Source organism: Acomys russatus, chromosome 32 (genome assembly GCF_903995435.1).
Source record: "Acomys russatus chromosome 32, mAcoRus1.1, whole genome shotgun sequence".
NCBI classification, from domain to species: domain Eukaryota; kingdom Metazoa; phylum Chordata; class Mammalia; order Rodentia; family Muridae; genus Acomys; species Acomys russatus.
This window is the reverse complement of record NC_067168.1, coordinates 2,766,522-2,788,999: the sequence shown is the minus strand read 5'-3', so window position 1 is coordinate 2,788,999 and position 22,478 is coordinate 2,766,522. Positions and strand designations below refer to the sequence as shown.

General features: G+C 41.9%; 1 protein-coding gene across 1 annotated transcript in view; it reads right to left on the bottom strand.

Moving 5' to 3' along the window:
• Positions 1-13,205: 13,205 nt before the first annotated feature.
• Positions 13,206-22,478, bottom strand: part of Wdr72 (WD repeat domain 72) — a 108,124-nt gene continuing 98,851 nt past the window's right edge. The window contains exons 16-18 of the mRNA XM_051140829.1: positions 19,840-19,931; positions 15,678-15,757; positions 13,206-13,409 (exon numbers count right to left, since the gene is read on the bottom strand). Coding sequence (XP_050996786.1) covers positions 13,206-13,409; positions 15,678-15,757; positions 19,840-19,931 — 376 coding nt within the window. The remainder of the gene's footprint in view (positions 13,410-15,677; positions 15,758-19,839; positions 19,932-22,478) is intronic.

Genomic DNA, 22,478 nt, shown 5'->3' with positions numbered 1-22,478 from the left:
TGAGAGCAAAAGTTGACATGACTCTCATCACTGCCTCATTTTGGACCACACACTTCATGAAAACGTGCCCCATCTCAAAGCCTAATATCACAATATACAAATTACTAAAAATACATGATCAGAAATTCAATAAGTAACACAGTTTTCTGTGTTATTTCAGTTTTATAGGTGGTTCCAATATGGAAGGCAGTTTTGAAGTTGAAATTTAGATCATTTCTGAAATGACATTTCTCAAAATGTCACTGGCAGAAATCTTTAGAAATTTCTGTGGTTTTTTTCTCATAGGTAAAATGGGAGCTCTGGGTGAAATCACCTATTTATCTAGTATTTTGCAAAATCTCAACTTACAGCTATAGAGAAAGTACAAAAATTATCTCAAATAATGACTCCCAAATGACAGTGGAAACAACCTAGTTTACCTCACAGTGAAGGAATAGTTTTGCTTTTGTTTTACCAGCCTTGTCTAGAAAGACAGCGAATAGCTCTTACCTCCAGGAATTGGTTGTAAAGTGAGAATTTGTAATCTGTTGTGGCACTTTGCACTATAAAAACCCTATGAAGTTTTACTGAACTTTTTTTTTTTTTTTTTTTTTTTTTTTGAGGCAGGGTTTCTCTGTGTAGCCGTGGCCATCCTGGACTCACGTTGTAGACAAAGCTGGCCTCGAACTCACAGAAATCCACCTGCCTCTGCCTCCCGAGTGCTAGGATTAAAGGCATGTGCCACCATGCCTGGCTTGAACTTTTTTTTTTTTTTTTTAAGTTTCTGGATTTGAGAAAAGGTATTAATACTACACCTTAAAATAAAATAACAAATTAGAAATGTTGTAATTTATATATATTATGGCGGGTGAACTTGGAAAAGCGAGGGTTGGGGAGGGAGGAAGTGGGGCTGAGTGCAGCAGGGAAGGGAAGCCTGCCAATTGTAATAAAGATGACAGCTCATGATGCCTCCCCCCCCCCCCCCCCCCGTGCTGTCGTAATGGGTAAGTCCTAAGTGCTTTTCACAATCAGTCAGCACAGTACCACAGCGCCATTCTCACATCTTTTCAGCATCTTTTATACTTGTGATTTACGCCTGCAGAATAACCAGAAGAGCTGCACACAGCAACACTCCAGAAGGAGTTAACGCTCAGATCAGTAAACTTCCTAAGTTCTGTTCTGCACTGGGTGCTGTGGGCTGCGCTTTCCAGTAAACACTCCTGCTCTCCCAGCACGGCCTTCTTCCAGAACTGTGTGGCTTTCTTAAGCTAAACCATGGTGGAATCTAATCCTTTATCATGTTTTGGAGAGAGCAGAGGGTGGCGCCTGCACAATTTGATTTGGTGTAAAAATACACACCAAATCTGATTTCTGTTACATTAAGGCATTCTCTGACAAAATCCACAGAACAAGGAATGAAGCAAATTGTGCACCAGGAACATCATACCAGCTTGCTTCCCGAATACCTGACCACGAATTAAAAATATAAAATAAAATAAGAATCAAACCTCACTTTAATTGAATATTTAATAAATGATTTAATGGTCAAGTTAAGATACATTTTAAATGCTAAATATAAAAGTGATTTGTGTTTGCTTACTGGAAATATCTGTAATATAAGCCGACACATATAATAAACTAATATTTAAAACAAATTTATTATGGGGGCCAATGCAATGATTATCTTCAATTTATGAAAACATTGCATTCATCAAACTATAATTTTGAGTAATATATAATCCAGGCTTTTATAAACATGAACACATTAGCAGTGGGTTGCCACTGACGTAACTCACTCTTTTAAATGCTTGTTTTCACTTAAAAGGTGCCATTGGACATAGAGAACCAGGGACATTTTCCTTGGGAAAGGCTTGAGCTAATCCAGAACAAAATTCATTTTTCATACATAAACAGACTTACTTTTTTGTAAAAAACAAAAACAAAAAAACAAAACAAAACAAAAACCCTCCATCCTTCTTATCCTGTCCTGTGATATCGTAACACTTCAAACAAAACAAACAGAAAACTCAACTCCAGGATTGTCAAATAAGAGCAATGGCATGTCTTACACCATGTTCTAACAGTTCAGGTCAGCAGGGAAAAGCTGGCAAACATGTCCTGATGGTTTACTGAATAAATAAGGCAGAGATTCACTTCACTTGGTAATTAAAATTAGTTAAATAAATAAAGAGAGAGAGAGAGAGAGAGAGAGAGAGAGAGAGAGAGAGAGAGAGATGACAGAACACTTTAGCATTTTTCTAAAGGCTTTAGAAAAGTAAAGTGTTTAACAAGACCAGGAGAAGTTTGATAATCATTTGGCCACAGCCACATCAAAATAAGGGTAAATGGATACTTTGTAATTCTCAACTTGTTATTTCTCTGGAATATTTTGAATTGGTTTCACTTGGAAACCTGGAGATTGAGATCCAAGCGGAGGAATGTCTAGCTCACCCCATCCCAGAGCAGCTAGCTCACCCCATCCCAGAGCAGCTGTCAGCATTAAACGCTTCCCACAGAGAGGGAGAGGGACTGGTTGGTTTTCACTCTCTGCTGGCAGGATGAGCACCTCAGACCCAAGGCATCTGGCGTGCCCCTGAGGCACACAGGTGATCGGGCGAGGCTGTACTGCATTGCAGGGATTCTGCTATGGCTTTCTGAAGGAGCTTCATGCTGCAAAGGTGTCAGATGGAGGGGGAGACCTGGTTGCACTCAGAGGAAGGACAGCAGGTAGCCCAGAAGAGACTTGATACCCTATGAGAATATATAGGGGGAGGTAATCCCCCTCAGGAACAGTCATAGGGGGGGGGAATAAGGGGAAAATGGGAGGGGAGGGAAGAATGGGAGGATACAAGGGATAAACATTGAGATGTAACAAGAATAAATTAATTAAAAAAAAAAAAAAGATAAGAAAACGAGACTGTCCAATCCCGGTAGTTTGAAAACTGCACAAGTCAGTGGTATAAGGGAAGTTGGTGGTAAAATAACTCTGCGACTAAGCAGATGGCCTCAAGATTTAGGTCACAGGACTCAACTGTAGATGGACGGTGACTATCAGCACAAGAAGACCAAACTGCATCCTTCAGTGTCGCCTCGCTTTGCTAAATTCCACTCACAAAATCAAAACGGTTTCATGTGCTGAAGAGAAATAATAGAGCCAATTCCCGGAACTTTCCAGATGGCAAGCACTTAACAAGTTGAATCTTTAAGGAGCTCCAGGTTCCATTCAGGATGTCTGTTGCTTAAAAGAAAAGAAAAAGTCCTAGCACTCGGGAAGCAGAGGCAGGTGGATCATTGTGTGTTTGAAGCCAGCCTGGTCCACAAAGCGTGTTTAGCTCAGCCAAGGATGCACAGAGAAGCCCTGTCTCAAAACAAACAAAACAAAAACAGACAAGCAAACAAAGAAACAAAGCATGAATAATATTGATGTAAGTCCATGTTTCAAAACTAGGAACAATACATTGATGGGGTCTTTAAGTTATAAACATCACAGACGAAGCTAGAAGAAATAAAGAAAAATCAAATCACTGGACAGAATTTGGGGTGAACTTTAGAAATGTATCAGAGAGAGAGAGAGTGATTTGAAGTACCCCAAAAGGAAGAGGGGAGACCTTTGGCAAAAACCACAGCCACACACAGACCTTTGGTCTGACAGGAAGGAGGTAAAACTTCCTTCTTTTCATGAAGACGCTATCTTTCTTTTTATGAGGTATGAAGCACTAATATTGTCTAGTTAGCTATAATTTTCAATTTCACACAGCCTAGAGGAGAAATTGAGAAATTTCCCAGATCAGATTGCCCTGTGGACATGTGGGGGCGGGGGGGACTGTGTTGGTTATTAAATGATGCTATAGGCTCCCAGCCCACTGTGGGCAGCACAATACCTAGGCATGTGGTCCTGGGATATACAAGAAAGATAGCTAAGCATGAACTTGTGAGAAAGCCATCAAGTGTGTTCCCACATGGAGCCCACCTCCAGATTCCTGCCTTGAGTTCCTGTCCTGACATCTCTCAACAATGAGGAACAGTGGCTAGGAAGGGTAAGCCAAGTAAACCCTGTCTCGCTCAAGCTGGTTTTTTTTTTTTTTTGGTCAGAATGTTTTAACACAGCAACAGAATTAAACTAGAACACAAACCCAGTTTCATAAAGATAGAAAAAAGAAAAGAAAAGAAAAGAAAAGCTAATATGGACACCAAATTTATAAACGAGTTTAACTTTACAAGGAATGTGTCAAGTATACAATTAACTTGATAAGTATTGGAATTGAGTTTCTGTATGTCCCATTTCTTAGCGTTTACAATGTCTCAGTTCTCCCTGGATGATGAGTCTCAGGACAGTCTGGACCTTTCAGCTCCATACAGAAGCTTTGCCCAGCAGGTCCTAGTTTTTCCCGCTCTGCTCTAGCCACGCTTTCCCCATCCTGGCCAGGATCTGGTGGCCTGCCTCTGTGAGTGTCCTTGCAACATTCCCTGCCATTGCTCCACTGGTATCAGCTGGGTCTTTCCAGAAGTGGAATTAGAGAAACAAAGGCTGGGGACTGGAAAGGAATATCTCTCAAAGAAGGAATACATGCAAGCCTGGGCAACAGGCGCTCTCTTCACTGTGCAGACTCTGCAAGACGTCCACCAGCCTATTGGAAACTCTATGTTGTATGACTGTGTCTGTGTCTGTGTATGTCCCCCTGTGTGTGTGTGTGTGTGTGTGTGTGTGTGTGTGTATCTATGTGTGTCCATATGTGTATATGTGTATTATATGTGTGTGAGTGTGTGAGAGTGTGTGAGCATGTGTGTGTGTGTATCTATGTGTGGCCATGAGTGTGTGTGAGTGTGTGAGCATGTGTGTGTGTATGTGTATGTATGTGTGGCCATATGTGTGCATGAGTGTGCATATATATGTGTGAGTGTGTATGTGTGTGCCTGAGTGTGTGAATCTGCTTTGTGTATAGGACATGTCCCTGGGACAACGCCTCTGGGGAAACACAAACCCCAGTGTGCATCAACAGGAATCCTGGCTGCTAGCGCACAAAGAGAGCAACTGACGGTCTCATCCTTGCCCTTTCTTACTAACTAGGAGTCGGCTGAAGCTTCAGAACAAAATTTCCCACTGCTCATCTGTTTATTCATCTATTCAATAAATACTTCCGACTGGCTGCTAGGTGAAAGAGTGTTTTAGGTGACGAGAGAGAAAAAGACAGATTGGCCCCGTCCCTGCTTCTGAATGATCTGTGTCGGAGGCCACCCTCAGCTCCAGAGAACAATAGCACACAACATTGATTTCAGCAAGGGAGTCTAGATCACTTTTTCTTTGTCAATACATTTAAATGGGTGTGTGGACAATAATCGATGTGATGGCGCTTGCAAACCTTTATTAAGGAAATACTTAACTCTGTTCCTTGAAACCACCATCTCTGGACAGCCGAGCCTGACTGCTAATCTGATGTCTCAGATTTAAAAGATGACAAATTTTCCAGGTTTTCATATACAGAGGTGGAAACCATCAGTCTCAACCTCTGTGGAAAGTGAAACAACTTTTAGGGAAGGAAAAAAAATAAAAAGATGAAGACTGTCTACCTTTCAAGGGCAGTGGCATCTTTAAGACAATTCACAGAAAGCAGAAGCAGCAGAGGCTCAGTAGAGCTACATAATGAGATATCTTGGTTTTATATGGAGCTAAAAGTAAGACAGGGCACACTTCAAGCCCAAGCTGCCTCTACGGCCTTTGAGAAAGGTACGGAGTGTACACTAGATGCCGTAACTTCTTACTTAGTGTAGTCAGTTAACATCTACCTGAGACATGACTATCTGACATTTCAATGAGATGGGCTACTGAGTATTTCATGAGGACCCAGCGAGGTTTACTCTTCTTCCCTTTTGCTTGTCCCTTTAAGCTAACACAGCCATGCTAGAAGTTCTATGTTTCAGTAAAACTCCTAGATATTTTTTAACCACTAAAGTCTACATAAGCATCGATTTATATTCGAGAGTCAGACCTTTAGAATCAAGCACATCTGTGGTGCAATGGCTGACAATACTACACTCAAAGATTTGTAGAGAGTAGGCACAAATATGTGTTGATGGATTTGGTCTAGAGAGGTTTTTTTCCTTCTGTCTTATTGAGTGTCTGGATTTTTGCTGCTTTATGATTATAAATTTATGATGTTAAAAATAAAGAAGCAGGGAGCAGATGCAAGGTGGGATTGAGCTAAAAATAACGCCCACCTTCAATGATCCAGAGAGGTCTCCTCTTCTAAAGGCTCCACATCCTTCCAAAATCAGTGCCGTCCACAGGGAACTGGAGCCTGTGAAGGGCAATTCATACCCGAATACCAAATGCCACACCCTCTCTGTCTCTCTCTGTCTCCCATTCTGTCTCTCTGTCTCTCTGTGTCTGTCTGTCTGTCTGTCTGTCTGTCTGTCTGTCTGTCTGTCTGTCTCTCTCTCTCTCTCTCTCTCTCTCTCTCACACACACACACACACACACACACACACACACACACACACACACTCACAAAAGCACAAAAGCCTCCCTCTGAGAGTGTCATACTGGGGAACTGGAGAGAGAGACAAGAAGAACAACCGTGGCTGATTGGAGATGAGGCAATGTGCAATGCTACCTTGAAGAACTTAGTGTGGGAAACAGACTGTATGATGATGTGGTGTGTGGCTGTATCACACACTAGCAATAAGGCCTTGGGCAAGATTTTCTCTTTTTCTCTTATTCTTTTGTTATTTTGAAGGGAAGAATACTTAATATATTTGTACATGTAAAAACTGTATTTATTAAGGGACAGAAACTCACACTTTTCTATAACATGGGTGTAGTTTCTGTAGATCCTATTCATTCATTCTTCTTCTGCCCTCATGACCTTCATGGTGTTCCTCTCTAGTAACATTTACACTACTTTCAGGATGATTGATAACTGCTTTTCCATTTGAGAGGAAACGTGGCATTTGCCTTTTTGTATCTGGCCTATTTCGCTTACTACAATGTCCATGGGTTCCATCCATTTCTCCACAAACAAGAAGATTTATTCCTTTACTGTTGTGTACTATCCCACTGGGAATTCCACACCACATCATTGTCACCTACTCATCTGCTGACAGCAACCATGGCTGGCTCCACCTCATAGTTATTGTGAATAGGGCCATAATAGGCATGGTCATGCAGATTCCTCCTTAGTATGAGAATTTCATTTCCTGTGAATTTACATGAAGGAGTTGGGTACCTGGATCATATGTTAATTCTAATTTTAGTTTTCTGGGGAGCTTTCACACTGTTTCCAAAGAGGCTGCAGCAATTCATATCTCCATCAAAATGGAAAAGTTCCTCGTTCTCCACATTCACCTAACATTTCTTATTTTTGTTTTGTGAAATCAGTAATTCTAAGTGGGACAAGCTCATCTCCTTAGAGTTTTGATTTGCATTCCCCTGAAAGTTAATGATGTCTGTACATTTACTGACCATCCTTTACTTTTCCATATAGAGCACGCAGATCATTCGCTCATGTTTCTACAGGATTATTTGCTTTGTTAAAGTTTTGGAGCTCTTCCTATATTCTGGAGATGAACTGTTTGTCAGATGCCTAGTCAGCATACATTTTCTTCCTTTCTAAGGTTTTCTCATTGTTGTGCTGTTTCTTTTGCTGTCTGATTCATTGGTATAATCCCTTTTGTCAATGCTCCCTTTGGCTTCTTGTGTTTCAGAGTCCCACTTGGAACTGGCATCCATGCCTGTATCTTGATGTGTGTACCCTCTGTTTAAGCAATAGTTTCATATTGTCACATCTTATACTATGGTAGTTGACTCAATTTAACTCTTTTTGTATTGTATTGTATTGTATTGTATTGTTTTGTTTGTACAGGACGAGCAATGAACTCCAGTTTCAATCTTCTTCACAGATTGAAACAGCTTTTCTAATGCCATTTATTGAAGAATTTGTTACCTTTTCCTATAAATGAACATGGGAGATCTTTCCACATTTTAATATGTATTTTTCTTTTATCAATGTCTCATAATTTTTATTGTGGGCATGTTTACTTCCTTAGTTAAGTTTATTCCTAGAGATTATCATTATTACTAGAAGTGCTTTCATAGTTTCCTCTGCAGCAAATTTATTATTATTATATAGAGGACCTAAGATTTTTTTGTATGTTTATCTTGTGTCCTGCAACTCTATGTATTCATTCCTTAACTCAGATAGTCTTGGTGGAGTAGTTTGGAAAACAGAGGTAATTTTACTTTCTCTCATATTTGCAAGTTTATTTTATTTCTTTCTTTTGCTTGATATCTCTTAATAAAATATCTAGTGTGCTATAATAAAGAAAAGTGGCGAGAGTGAATATCTTTTCTTTCTCATCTGGTATGATGCCAGAATCAGCCAAGGAAAAGGTTGAGATGCAGGAATTCAGCTGTTAGCTAAGATCACAGATGGCACCCTGATGCGTATTTTTCCCTTTCAGCAATTTTAGGCAGAATCCTCTGCCTTTAGATACGTGTTCTTTTCAGGTCTCCTTGCATCCGTAACCTGCCCTCTTTATCCCAGCCTTCCAGAATAACAGTGGGGAGGCCAGTGAGTTCTGGATGCTTCTCTTCCGTCATCATGCATCACAGAGGATTAGTTAGTTAGTTAGTTAGTTAGTTAGTTAGTTAGTTAGCAAACAAATGATAAATAAATAATATAATGTATGAAGATTGAGTCAAAGTTTTGAAAAGAAGGCACTGTCTACTGGTGACTATCAGTCTACCAGCACTGCTCAGTCTTAGTTACCCAGCTCAGCCTGCCTAAAGGCTATATTTGAGATACTTTCATAGAGAATAATGAAAGATTCCAAACATGCATCAACATATACATATTTGTTTATCAATGACACACACCATGACAGTACCTCTGCATTGCACTAATTACAAAATGTACACAAATAGGAGTGTTTAAAGAAGGAAGTAGCAAGCCCTCACAAAAACTTGCATCTGACAATAGCATTTCAAGCTTGGCAGGGTTCGTGTCACCTTTAAGCCAAATTTCTTGTTGGGAGACTTGTATACCTCTTGTTCATTTTCTGGGGAGTACTTTAGTTAAAAATAGAATATCTATAGATCACTTAAATGCATGTTTGTGAAAGCAGGCTCCCAGGGCAGCTTCTGTGGCGTGAGTCTTGTACTTGACCTTCAGGACACCATGATACTCCTAGACCTGATGCTACCCTGCCACACACAGGAGTCAAGGCAGCTCCCCAGGGTTAACCCAGGCACTACTGTCCTCAACATCCAGACACAGAGTAACATGGCCAGCAAAGGAGAACCAGATGAGGTTCTATCAGAGAGCACCTTAGAGATTCCTGATGTGTAGGTCTCCCACGATGTGTCCCTTTGTGTTTCTGCTCCTTGATAATTCAGCATCCATGGACTTCCTAGGCAACTTTTATGACCAGGAAGAACTTACATGTCTCATTTGGGCACAGAGACCACGCTGAGGCTAAATGAAGAGATAGTTAGTATGTAAGTCCAGTTGAGACGGCAGTTCCCTATGAGTTACTTAGCTGCATATCAAATCCTTTTTTAAGTTAGATTTCCCTTCCATCTCTGAAGACAAAGGATGCCCCTTTCCTGCCCTAAAACGCAGAATCAGCCAACTTCCTGTTCAACAGATGCTTATGTTCTATGTAAAGAAAAGCATGAAACATGCTTTGTTATTTAATTTTCTGGATAAGCCTCTGAACAGGAAGCATGTGGGAAGATTAATTGCAATCTTTGTCTCCAAGGGATCAATTCCCCTCCCCCCACAAACACAGCTTAACTTCAATTTGGCCAATAATTCCAAAGGGACAGTTTCTCTACAAAGCCTCCACATCTGTGACAAATGATTTATTTATTGTAATAGTTTGGATCATTCAACTAATATATATGTAATGGCAAAATGTATAGGGAAACCCCAGGAAGTAATTTGGAAGTAGCATGGTCAAAATCCACCAGAAAAGCCAGACATGAATGTGTGTGTTTGTAACCCCAATACTGGGCAAGCAGGACCAAGAGCATCATTACAGCATGCCTGTCAACCAGCCTAGCCTGACAGGGCCTGAGTCTAGTGAGAGATGCTTTCTCAGAAAACAAGAGAGATGGTTCCTTAGAACGACACCTGAGATCACCCTCTGGCCTCCACACATTTGTACACACACACACACACACACACACACACACACACACACACACACACACACAGAGCCATAAAAGGAAATAACTTCCAAAATACATTTGATACCTGAAACCTTTGCCGTATTTAAGATGAGTTGGGCTGGAGTGGTGGCTTAACAGTTAAAAGTGGCTACTCCCGCAGAGACCCAAGTGTGGTCCCCTACACCCACATGGCAGCTCATAACCCTTTGTAACTCCAGTACCAGGGTGTCCAGTGGCACTGAGTGCAAACAACGCACAGACATATATGCAGGCAAAATCCACATGCATGTAAAGTAAGAAGAAATAAACACTCTGAAATGTATTTGTTACACAATTTCTTACTTAAGCAATTTCAAAGAAAGATGTACTCAGCATAGAAATGTAAACTCAGACGAAGGTGACAACCCTCATGTGAAGCACAGATACGCAAATATTGAGACCTCAGATAAAATAAGGAAACTACATCCTTCACAATAGCCACAAGCAATAGAAAATATCTAGAAGTAACTCTAACCAAGCAGGGAAAGACTTGTTTGAAAAAAACCTTCAAATCTCTGAAGAAGGAGATTGAAGATGACATCAGAAGATGGAAAGTTCTCCCTTGTTCGTGGATTGGGAGAATTAACATAGTAAAAATGGCCATCTTACAGAAAATAATTTACAGATTCAATGCAATCCCTATCAAAATACCTATACAATATTTTAAAGACTTTGAAAGATCAATTTTTAACTTCATATGAAAAAACAAAAAGGCCCAGAATAGCTAAAACAATCATGTACAATAAAAGATCCTCTAGAGGAATCTCCATACCTGATCTCAAGCTGTACTATAGAGCAACAGTAATTAAAACAGCATGGTACTGGCACAGCAATAGGCTGGCTGATCCATGGAATTTAATTGAAGACCCAGAAATGAATCTACACACATATGGTCACTTGATTTTTGACAAAAAACCAAATCTATTCAATGGAAAAGGGATAGCTTATTCAACAAATGGTGCTGTCTAACTGGATGTCTACATGTAGAAAAATGCAAGTAGGCCCATATTTGTCACCATGTACAAAACTCTAGTCCAAGTGGATTAAAGACCTCAACATAAAACCGGAGACACTAAATCTGTTAGAAAAAAGTGGGGAAGAGCCTGGAACACATTGGCACAGGAGACAACTTCTTAAACAGAACTCCAACAGCCCAGGCTTTAAGATCAACAATTAATAAATGGGACCTCATGAGGCTGAGAAGCTTCTGTAAGGCAGGAGACACTGTCAAGAGAACAAAGCGACAGCCTACAGACTGGGAAAAGATCTTCACCAACCCTTCATCTGACAAAGGTCTAATATCCAAAATACATAAAGAGTGCAGAAATTAAACACCACCAAACCAAAGAACCCAATTGAGAAATGGGGCTCAGAACTAAACAGAGAATTCTCAACAGAGGAATATTAAATGGTTGAGAAACACTTAAATGCTCAATGTCCTTAGTCATCAGAGAAATGCAAATCAAAATGCCTCAGCTTCTGTCTTACACCCATCAGAATGGCTAAGATCAAAAACTCAAATGACAGCACATGCTGTCAAGGATGTGGAGAAAGGGGAACACTCCTTCATTGCTGGTAGGAATGCAAACTTGTACAACCACTTTGGAAATCAATCTGGCACTTTCTCAGAAATCTGGGAATAGGGCCACCTCAAGATGCAGCTATTCCACTCCTTGGAATATACCCAGAAGATGTTCCACCACACAAGGAGGACATAAGTTCAACCATGTTCATAACAGCTTTATTCATTATAGCCAGAACCTGGAAACAACCTAGATGTCCCTCAGTTGAAGAATGGATAAAGACACTGTGGTACTTCTACACTATGGAATACTACTCAGCTATTAAAAACAAAGAAATTCTGAAATTTGTGGACAAATGGATTGAACTAGAAATGATCATACTCAGTGAGTTAACCCAGAAGCAGAAAGACTCACATGGTATATACTCACTTATAATTGGACACTAACCCAAAAGGGATGTCCCATGAAAGTCTTCACTTACCAGGAGACTAGGATAGATGGAAGGATTTCCTATTGGGACTCTAGGTGAGAGAAGAATGGGAGAATGGGGAAATTGAAGGATCCAGAGGGTTCTAGAAGCCTACAAGAAGAACATCATGATGGGAGGATCTGGACCCGGGGGAGGTCTGCTCAAACTACTGCACCATCCAAGGACAATATATGCAGTAAACATCGAACCCCTCCTCAGATCTAGCCAATGGACAGGACATTCTCCACAGTTGTGTGGAGAGTGGGGACTGATTTTGACATGAACTCTGGTGCTCCATATTTGACCACTTCCCCTTGGTGGGGAGCCCTGGTGGCACTCAGAGAAAGGATAAGCAGGCTACCAAGATAAGACTTGATAGGCTGTGACCATATAGTGGGGAGGAGGTCCCCTTCTGTCACAGACCTAGGGGAGGGGAATAGGGTGAAAGAGGGAGGGAGGGAGGAATAGAAGGATACAAGTGAGGGGAAAACAATTGAATTGTAATCTGAATAAATTAATTAAATAAAAAATACACACCATGAAACATAAGCAGATGCTGCAAAGTGAGTAAGCTGCAAAATCATGGAGCTCAGACACACCTCGATTCCCATATGCACCTCAGACAGATTGTTCAAGAAATCTGGTGGTTTCCTTCTACATCCCATCATAGCGCTCTCCCTCCTTTGCCCCCCAGTCCCACCCTCCAGTGGTTTCCAATGGGACAACCGTGATGGAGTCCTGCATTTTCTTTGGGGTTATAGATACACACTGCCAAGCCCAGATATTTATGAGGGTAGTGGGGATTAGAACTCAGTCCTCAAGGGCATCCTATAAGGTATCTATGACTACAATAGAATCCAGATGTTCTTCAGGAGCTTGCTAATGATACAAACCTTTAAGAAAAAATAAGTCAGAAATGGAGGGTATTGACTTGACGCATGAGCAAACGGTACCCTGTCAACTCATATTCCCCAACACACTCTAAGTGGTGTGAGAGCTCTGCTGGAAGAGCAAACAGGCCAACTGCTCACTTACTTCTCAGAGGTGAAGCGTTTCCCACATACTGTAGCTCTAGCTCTTCAGCCCGTTCCATCTTCAGTGCGACCTGCATCCTTTCACATGTGCCGTGCTCTAACACTGGATCCGGTTGACTACCAACTGGTGCATTTCTCAGACTCTGCATGTGCTGCCGAACTTCCGCCAAGAGGACGGCTTGTATTGCTTCAGTTACCTGGGACAGTTTTTTTTTTTTAATGAATTACATATTATTCCATATTACTAGGAGTCTTATAAAAAAACCTACATCCAAAGCCTGGAATTTCGATTTGAGTTTTTCCATAAATGATATCATCTCATTTTGCTAAAAGTAACATCAAATGTCTCTCTTTGTGAGTAAAAGTAATGAATGCAGAGACCCAGAGCTGCCCGAGCAGCAGATGTGGACCTAGCCCTGTCTAATACCCAAGGAGAAATTGCAAAAAAGCAAATGAGGCGTATGTAGGAGCCAACAGATAGGGTGAAGGGTTCCAAAGTGCCAGTCCCTAGAACAAAAAATAACTATCAAAACTATTGTTACCTGCACTGGGAGCATGCACACATACCCTGTTAACAGCCCGCCAGGGGCCCTATCTTTCACCTTTGAATTATTAGCTAGTGGTAGATTCTGGGAGAAGAACATCACTGTTTTTAGTTGTGTGCCCGTAGCTGAGCCCAAGAGGCTCCAAAAGGCTCCATACCCCCAGTCATGCAGACAGTCCTCACGAGAAAGTCACACCAACAGGAAGAACGTGAGAGAGAGAGCTGTGGGGAGGAGGTAGGGTGGACAGAGGTGATAGGAGTAGTGGAAACAAGAGCGGGCAGTATTCACCCCACACGAGTGAGACTGTAAACTCAGAACAATAAAAATAAAATGTAATAAAGAAAAAAGTCCAAGGAGGGTGGTGGCGGAGGGAGCGCATGCCTTTAATTCCAGCATCCAGGAAACAGAGGCAGGTGGATCTTTGTGAGTTCCAGACCAGCCTCGTTTACAGATCAAGCTCCAGGACAGTCAAGCTGCACAGAGAAACCCTGTCTTGGAAAACAATAAAACAAACCAAAACAAGAATCCAGGTGAAAACACCAGCCTTGAATTCTTTTTTGTTTGTTTGTTTTGTTTTTAATTTAAATTAATTTTTAAAAATTTGATCACTTTACATCCCAATTGTAGCCCCCTCCCTCATCTCCTCCCAGTCCCACTCTCCCTCTCTCTTCCCCCATGCCCCTTCCCTAGTCCTCAGAGAAGGAGATCCTTTCTTCCCTATCAACTGACCCCAGCCTACCAAGTCTCATCAGGATTGCCAGCATCCTCTTCCTCTGTGGCCTGGTAAGGCACCCCGCCAGGGGGAAGTAATCAAAAAGCAGGCAACAGAGCCCCTGCTCCCCATACTAGGGGACCCCTATGGAGACTGAGTTTCCTATTGGCTACCTCTGAGCAGGGGGCCTAGGCACTCTTGATGCCTGGTCCTGGTTTGGTACAACTGTCTTCGCTGGCCACCCTGGCCCCAGATTTGTTGGCTCTGTTGGTCTGCTGGAGCTCCTGTACCTGCTGTGTGCTTCTATTCTCCCACTCCTCCATAAGACTCCCTACCCTCTGCCCAAAGTTTGGCTGTGAGTCTCAGCTTCTGCTTCTATGCTTCTTTCAGAGGAGCTCCATGGTAGGCTCCTGACCTGTTCCCTCTCTTCCAGTGTCTATTCTAGTTGTCCTTCTAAGTGAGAATTAAGGATCCTCCTTAGGGCTCTCCTTGTTATTTAGCCTCTTTAGGTCTATGTGTTGTAGTGTGGTTATCCTGTATTATGTAGCTAATATCCACTTATAAGTGAGTATACACCATGCGTGTCCTTCTGGGCCTGGGTTACTTCACACAGGATGATCTTTTCCAGTTCCATCCATTTGCCCCCCCCCTTTTTTTAAGTGCAAGACTCTGAAAGGGCACTTAAGAGGGGTTTTTAATTACTCTGTCTAATGATGCTGTTTTAATTTTTCTCGATGGTGAAAAAAAAAAAAAATACTTGTTCAAGATACAATCATCAGGGTCCCAGAAAAGACATGAACAAGACATCACACAAAGCTGGTCTATAAGTCACCCAATTTCATGTAAGGAAATCTCTCAGAAAAGAGCAATGCAAGTCACAACACAAACAATAACTAGCAAGTCACAACCCAAACAATAACTAGTTTTGCTTCGAGGAGGATTCCCATCAGGCAAGGGGCTGCCTCCTCTGGGGTGAGCCCGCCTCCCCTGCCCATTTTCTTTGCGCCCATCTTCCTGGATCCTTATGGGACATCGCTATGGTTTAACAGATCCCTGTCTCTACATTAGGCTTGGTGACGAGGACGCTCTAGAAAGCCATCTCGCGGGATGAGAATAACTGCCTATTTGCTTCCTCAGGGAAAGGGCTCAGTGGAGCTCAGCATCAGGGATCTCCTCTGACAGGATGAGGCATGTGGATTACGTCATACCTGTACAGACTGCTCTCTCCAGCAGGAGACCAGCTTCAAAAGCGAGAGGTCGGCCTCCTGTGCGTGGCATTCACTCCTACCTAGAGATGCAGAGAACACACTTATTAATGCAAAGCACGGTCAGTTCCTGGTGCCTGCACATTCAGAACCACCCGGGGAAGCTTGTTTCTCAAACACCAGTGCTCAGGTTCAGCATTTCAGGGAGTGTGATTTAGTGGGTCCAAGGATGGGAACGGGCAGCCAGTAACACTCTGCCAAAGTATCTCAGATGACTTTCAGATACAGCCAGAATAATTAGACAAACACAGATGCTTGTCAAATCACACTTATTTCATCTCTCTACCCTTCTCCCAAACTGGGACAAAAGGTGCCAGATTTTTCTGTTTCTTACCTCCCCATACAAAGAGCTCAGGATTGCAATGAGTTGGTACCCATCATAGGTAAAATCGGACTCTACTGGTGTGTCCTCACCCACCTATTCGTCTGCTACCAATAGGAAAATTATCAATGCTTCACACTGTCTGTGGGACATTGTTTCTTCTGTTTCTTCTTCTCTTCATTACCTGTCCTATCTCTGCCTTAAGTCCAGAGGGAAGTTCTAACCGTGAGAAGGGGTTGTTACATTTAAACTGGTCCATACCAGGACCAACAGTTCACCACACAAAAGAGCAACTAATGAAAAATAAAAGTGCCTTTTCATTAATTGAGAATGTATGCATAATCATCTAAATGAAAAAAAAAAAAAAAAGCCAATCACTGAAGGCTTTGATGGCTGAAGGTGTCATACAGGTCTCAGGCCCTCGGAGAAAAGTGGGAGGCATGAGGCCTTCCCTGCTGGGAAAATTGCAACTACAGCTGTCTACTAAAAAATCAAGGTATTAATTCATGTTTGACATTCTAGTAACAACAAGTGATATTAGTGTTAATCCATTACATTCTCTATGAATTGCCTTATGAGAAACATTTCATGCATATTGCTTTATACGTGTATATCTCCATTAAATTATATTAGTGGTCAAAGAATGGTGATGGAACAAGCATACTGGGTATAAAGCAAGTTAAGAACATAAAAGAAGGCAATAATACATGCTTGCCTACTACTCTGGGGTTTTTTTTTCCTAAAGGAGTGTGCAATGTGAATTTGAAATAACCAGTCACGCTGCACAAGAACTGTGTCCCAAAACAGTCTCATTCTGAACACACTTCCCACATCTCCACAAGTGCCGATGAAGAAATTTTCCTTTGATCTCTCTCCCCTCTTCTTCTCTAATCTTGCTGACCTTGTGACTCACCTTCAAAGCTAAGTCTTGGTCTCAACTGTAACTACTTACTGGCATCGTGGGGCACTTCACAGTATGCTTTAATGTGATGTTAAAATTTTAATATGATAGAGAGACCAGAGCCAACTTTTCTTGGCAGTGTCAAGGAGTCGTAGAATTAATTGCAACTTCAGGGGTAAAGATGAAAAGAAAACATCCCAGCCTTGTCAGCATTACTCAGTCACCATTTCTGCTAACAGGAGTGGGCACTAGTTCCTGTCAAGCCTTGAAAAAGAGAACTCCAATGTTATTTCACTTTCCAGGGGTCGGCTTTAAAAATCAATTGCCAAGAAGTGAGTCTTTTCCTGTATCTCTCCACTCACCTCATCTCTCTATCTATTATGAAAAAAGTTACCTTTATTTGTCTCTAATTTCAACTTTGTGGGAGGGGGAGGCACGTGTGTACATATGTGTCCCTCTGTGGCATGTGTGTACATATGTGTCCCTCTGTAGGTCCAAGTTGGACATCAAGTGTCTTCCTTGATTGTCCACTTTAGTTTTTGAAACAGGGCCTCTCACTCAACCTAGAGCTCGCTGACTGACTAGGCTTGTTCGCCAGTAAGCTTCAGGGATCCGTTCGTCTCCCTTTTGCCAGCACATGGACCACAAGCATGGGCCACAATCCCCAGATTTTATGAGGATGCTGCGGATTTGAGCTTGGGTCCTTAAATTGCACTGTAAGCATTTACCTGCCCAATCATTTCCATGTCTCTCTGATTTAATATTAACTGTAACAAATGGAGCCTAAACACCAGTATGACTCAGCAGTAACTCTAGTTATCAAGGCTGTTGACCTGCAGACACACAGGAGAAAGAGAAGCATCCTTGGATCTGGTTAGCTATTCCATCTTTACTGAAACATGTGTGTTAAACCTTAAATTTGAATCCTTTTGATAGTCCTAAAAAAATGGAAACTGAGGAAGGAGCCCTATTAAGAACTTCTATATCTGAAGAAGAAGGCAGGCAACCAGTCATGGTCTATCACAGGCATGCAAATGAAGAGCGAGTTGATGAAGACAGAAGAGAGAGGGGTGACTCAGATCTGCGTGCCACTGCTGTTTCTCTGGTTATCAGCAGTTTGAGTGTCATTGATCCATCTAGTTTTTAGGAGCCCTGTGGCCCCATCCCGGAGGATAACTTATACTTTTAGTGCAAAGGGGTTTTTATACATCAAGTGAAACTTCATATGCAAACTATTAACAGAATTCTTGGAATACATTAGGACACCATAATTGACCATTATTAGTAAAATCTCCTAGAAAGAACCTTAAATGCTCTTTTAGTAGCCTAGTAGGGCCACTGTGCAACACAGGTCAGCCACTGCTTAGCTTCAGAGGTAGCATATGCATTAGGCCAGGACCCTTTTTCTCACTTTAAATAGGGATTTAATAAAAACTAAAAGACATCCCAAAGGGTGTGTATACAGAGTAATCTACACAGCTGGACCTTAATCTACACTCACCTGTTTTATTCATATCTCAAACATTGTTCTAGCCAGTACGTATCTTTTAAGTCTTCTCACTTGTTAATTCATTATACACTAACCCAGAACAATTGGACAATTCTTTCCAGGCATTAGATATAATAATGAATGAGACTGTCATAGAAATGGGAACGATAATTATTAGTGAAAAAACATATGGAGAATGGTACAATGGGAGAAGAGGTGGGGTGTTATAAAGAAGATGGAGCATGTGAGGAAGATTTGGAGGATGAAGATGAATAAAAGGACAGTAGGTAGGGTCCTGGGGAGGACACCAGAAGAAGGAACAATCCAGACAAAAACAAAGGCAAGGCTGAAGTCTTAAGGCTTGTTTGTCATGTTTCTTAGAGATAAAGAGGCAAATGTAGGGGCAACCTCATACTATATACATCATTACCAGCACATGATGTGTGGGTGGAGCAACTTAAGTCCAAGGGATTAATGGAGTGATGTAGCTTGTATCCCGAGTGAAAAAAAGCCACTGGGAGATGGTGTGTGTGTGTGTGTGTGTGTGTGAGAGAGAGAGAGAGAGAGAGAGAGAGAGAGAGAGAGAGAGAGAGAGAGAGAGAGAGAGAGAGAGAGAGACAGAGACAGAGAGAGAGACAGAGACAGAGAGAGAGAGAGAGAGAGAGAGAGACAGAGACAGAGAGAGAGACAGAGAGACAGAGAGAGACAGAGACAGAGACAGAGAGACAGAGAAAGAGAGACAGAGAGGCAGATACAGATACACAGAGAGACAGACAGATTGAGGAAGAGAAGATACCACTTGGGAACAGAGTGTGAGAGGCAAGGGTAGGAGTGTGGAGTGGTGAGAGACCTACTGTAGCCATTCAGCTAACAAGCACACTACACTCAAGGCTCACACATGGGGTGCATCAGACACTGGATGACAGAAGGAAGAGAAAGTGAGAAAACGGTATCAAAGTTCTGAGCTGAGCAACAGGACTGAGGGAGCGGTCCCTGGGATGCTAAGGATGGGAGAGGCAAACGGGAAGTACACCAGCCACTTGGCATCAAAACATAATCTAAAGGCCGAGACGATTACTCAGAAGAATTTGAGATTGTTATGCAGATAAAAATAACCTCCTGAAATAGCCAGAGAACTCTCTGATAGTAGCTTTTGGGAAGGGGGCGGGGTTAAGAAAGCCATGATGCAGGGAATCTTCTAATAAACCACACAGGACTCTACTATCCAAATATTTCATCCACTGAGAAGTCTTAGCTACTTGGGCGCCTAGTGGCCTGTGGGTACAATCTACGCATTTTATAAAGTTACCTATTACCATCCAGCTGTAGAACTGTTACTTTGTTTTACAGTGAGAAATACGTCAGATCACATCTGTGTCATTAACTCTCTTACCATTTCTTAGGTGATTGTAGAAGCTTGGTATATTTAAAATATCACTTCCAGGGAATCTCCCCTTGTTATGCACAGACTCTGTCTTGAAGGGTCTGTTGTTTAAAAAAAGAGAGAGAGAGAGAGAGTTTTCTGGGATATAACTTTAAAAGTATGGTAACCTCTTTGAGAAAATAAACTGAAGACACATGCTCACAACTATCCTAGCAGATTGGGCACTAAGCACAGTTATCGTCACATTATCTTCTATACTTAATTTCTCAACTTTGACCTATCTCCATTCTCAACTGAACTTCAAATATTAGCTCATCAGAATGCACTGTGGCCCCTTTGGCGGGAGAAGTCTTGCTACCATGGAGCAGTGTATCCAGCTGCAGTGACTGCTTTAGGAATCCCACAGTTGATGCCACCAGACAACTCTCCCCAGGTACCATCAGCTTCTGTCCTGGACCACTGTTCCTGACAAAGCTAGGGATGCTGCGCTGTTTCTTCAGAATTCAGTGCATTTATACAGGGGCTTCTCAGCCTTCACAACTATAATAAAGTGTTGGCAAAATGGACAAATTTGTTGGAAGGATTTGATAAGACATACCCAGTAACACATCATTTTGATGTCTCAATAAAACATACAACCCTGGCCCCCACAGATCAAATACAGAGAGCTGATCACTCTGATACCTCCATTCCAGAGTTTGTTTGAATGAATAGTTGGGGATTTGTTTTTTGTTTTGTTTGTTTGTTGGTTTGTATGGTTTTGTTTTTGTTTTTGTTTTTGTTTTTTTTGTTCGTTTGTTTGGTTTGTTTTTTTTTTTCTTTTTGGTTTTTGTTTTGTTTTGTTTTTGTTTTTGTTTTTTGTTTGTTTGTTTGTTTGTTTTTGTTGTTGTGTTTTGCTTTGGTTTAGTTGGCTTGGTTTGGTTTGAGACAGGGTCTCACTATGTAGCTCTGGCTGCCCTGGAACTTCCTTTATACACCAAAGATCAGCCTGCCTTTCTCTTCGCCCCACAGTAGAGTATTAGGATTAAAGGCCTGCACCACCGCATCCACCATTTTAATAGTTTTTTAAGACTCTTTAATGGTAGGTAAGCATGCTAAAAGCACCTGGACTCCTCCGACAGGACCCAGCCAGCTTTTCCACCTCAGAGTCAGTTTTAAGAATAAACCTCTGTCCTACATCCACATGGTATAATCACAGTCCAGCAAGTTGCTGGGAGTGGGGATGGGGGTGGGGGTGGGGGTGGAGGTAGGTTGGGGATTCACTTTGTAAAAAGGGGAAAATAAAGCCTGGGCAGGCTAAGTGGCAAGCCTGACAGCACATGGGCTGCCCCAGTGGATGCAAGGCTCTCCCCTATATTTTCAGGCTCAAGACTGATAACAAATCATACTTTGTTGTTGTGTAAATGTTTAGTAGGAGAAAGAAAAAAGGTTGTTTGGTTTTTTTTTAAGTTTACCTTAATTTTCTTGTTAAGTATGCAGGGTTGGGTGAGATTTGGGTGTTTAAGATGCACAACAGAAAGTAGTCTGCTTCCCCCTCCCCCTCGAGTCTGTTTTCTCCACATTAACACCGGGAAGATAGGCATTAAAAGCCTGTAACATGGCAGTGTTATGGTATGTAGCAGCCCAGGAGCTTATGAAGTCTGTCTGGACTCCCACTGACTGGAAGCACAGGAGGGCAGGAGCGCTGTCGCTCAGCATCTGGGACAAAGGCTTGCTGGCCTGAGCGATTATCAAAAAGATCGCAGAGACCCTGTACCCTGCAGCAAGTAAGTTGAATCTTGTCCTTGGACAGGAGAGTGGATTTGCCTCACACTGGTAAGTCTCTCTCTCTCTCTCCCACCCCCACCATGCACATCACACCTCCCTTTCTCCTCGGCCCTTTCCTGTATTCGGCGGTCCTTATTTGTTTTATGTGTAGAGTTTTTTATTATTTGAATGATTCCCCTGCCTTAATCAAAAACCTATTTTCTCTGTCTTCTGTAGGCCATAAGCTGTGGACATACTTTAGTAAGCATTTGGTGGACTGAATTCAATTTAATAGCATCAGAATGGAAAAAAAAATGTTGTCATGTATGTAAAAGGACAACATAGTAACTGCCGAGTATTAAATTGCACCTGCCATCTGTTACTGGTGAGCTGTGTTTTCTATAACAGACAATCGCACCACCCCTACCTTGTGCAAGGCACAAGTTGTGGTATGAGTTAAGATATGACATTTCCAACCGCCATAAGCACCCATTAAGGAATGCTTTGTTCAGATCTAATTCACACTATGTTAGATGAATCACAAGATATGTACATGGGTATGGACATACGTAAGTACACACACACACACATCCATCTATGCTTTCACTAAGTATCTAACCATATGGCCTTTCTAGCACATATGAATATAATGGATATCTTCTGAGGGGACCAATATTATCCCTAATTTCATTTGTGTGTTTATGTGTATATTCCTATGTGTGTATGTGTATACATATGCATGTAAAGGCATGAGGTCAGTATTGAGTGTCTTCTTTGACCTTATGTTTTGAGACAGGGCCTCCTCCTGACCCTAGAACTCATTGACTGTGCTAGACTAGCTGGGCAGCCAATTCCAGAGATCCACCTCCCTCTGTGTCCCCAAGGCTGGGCTCAGAGGCACC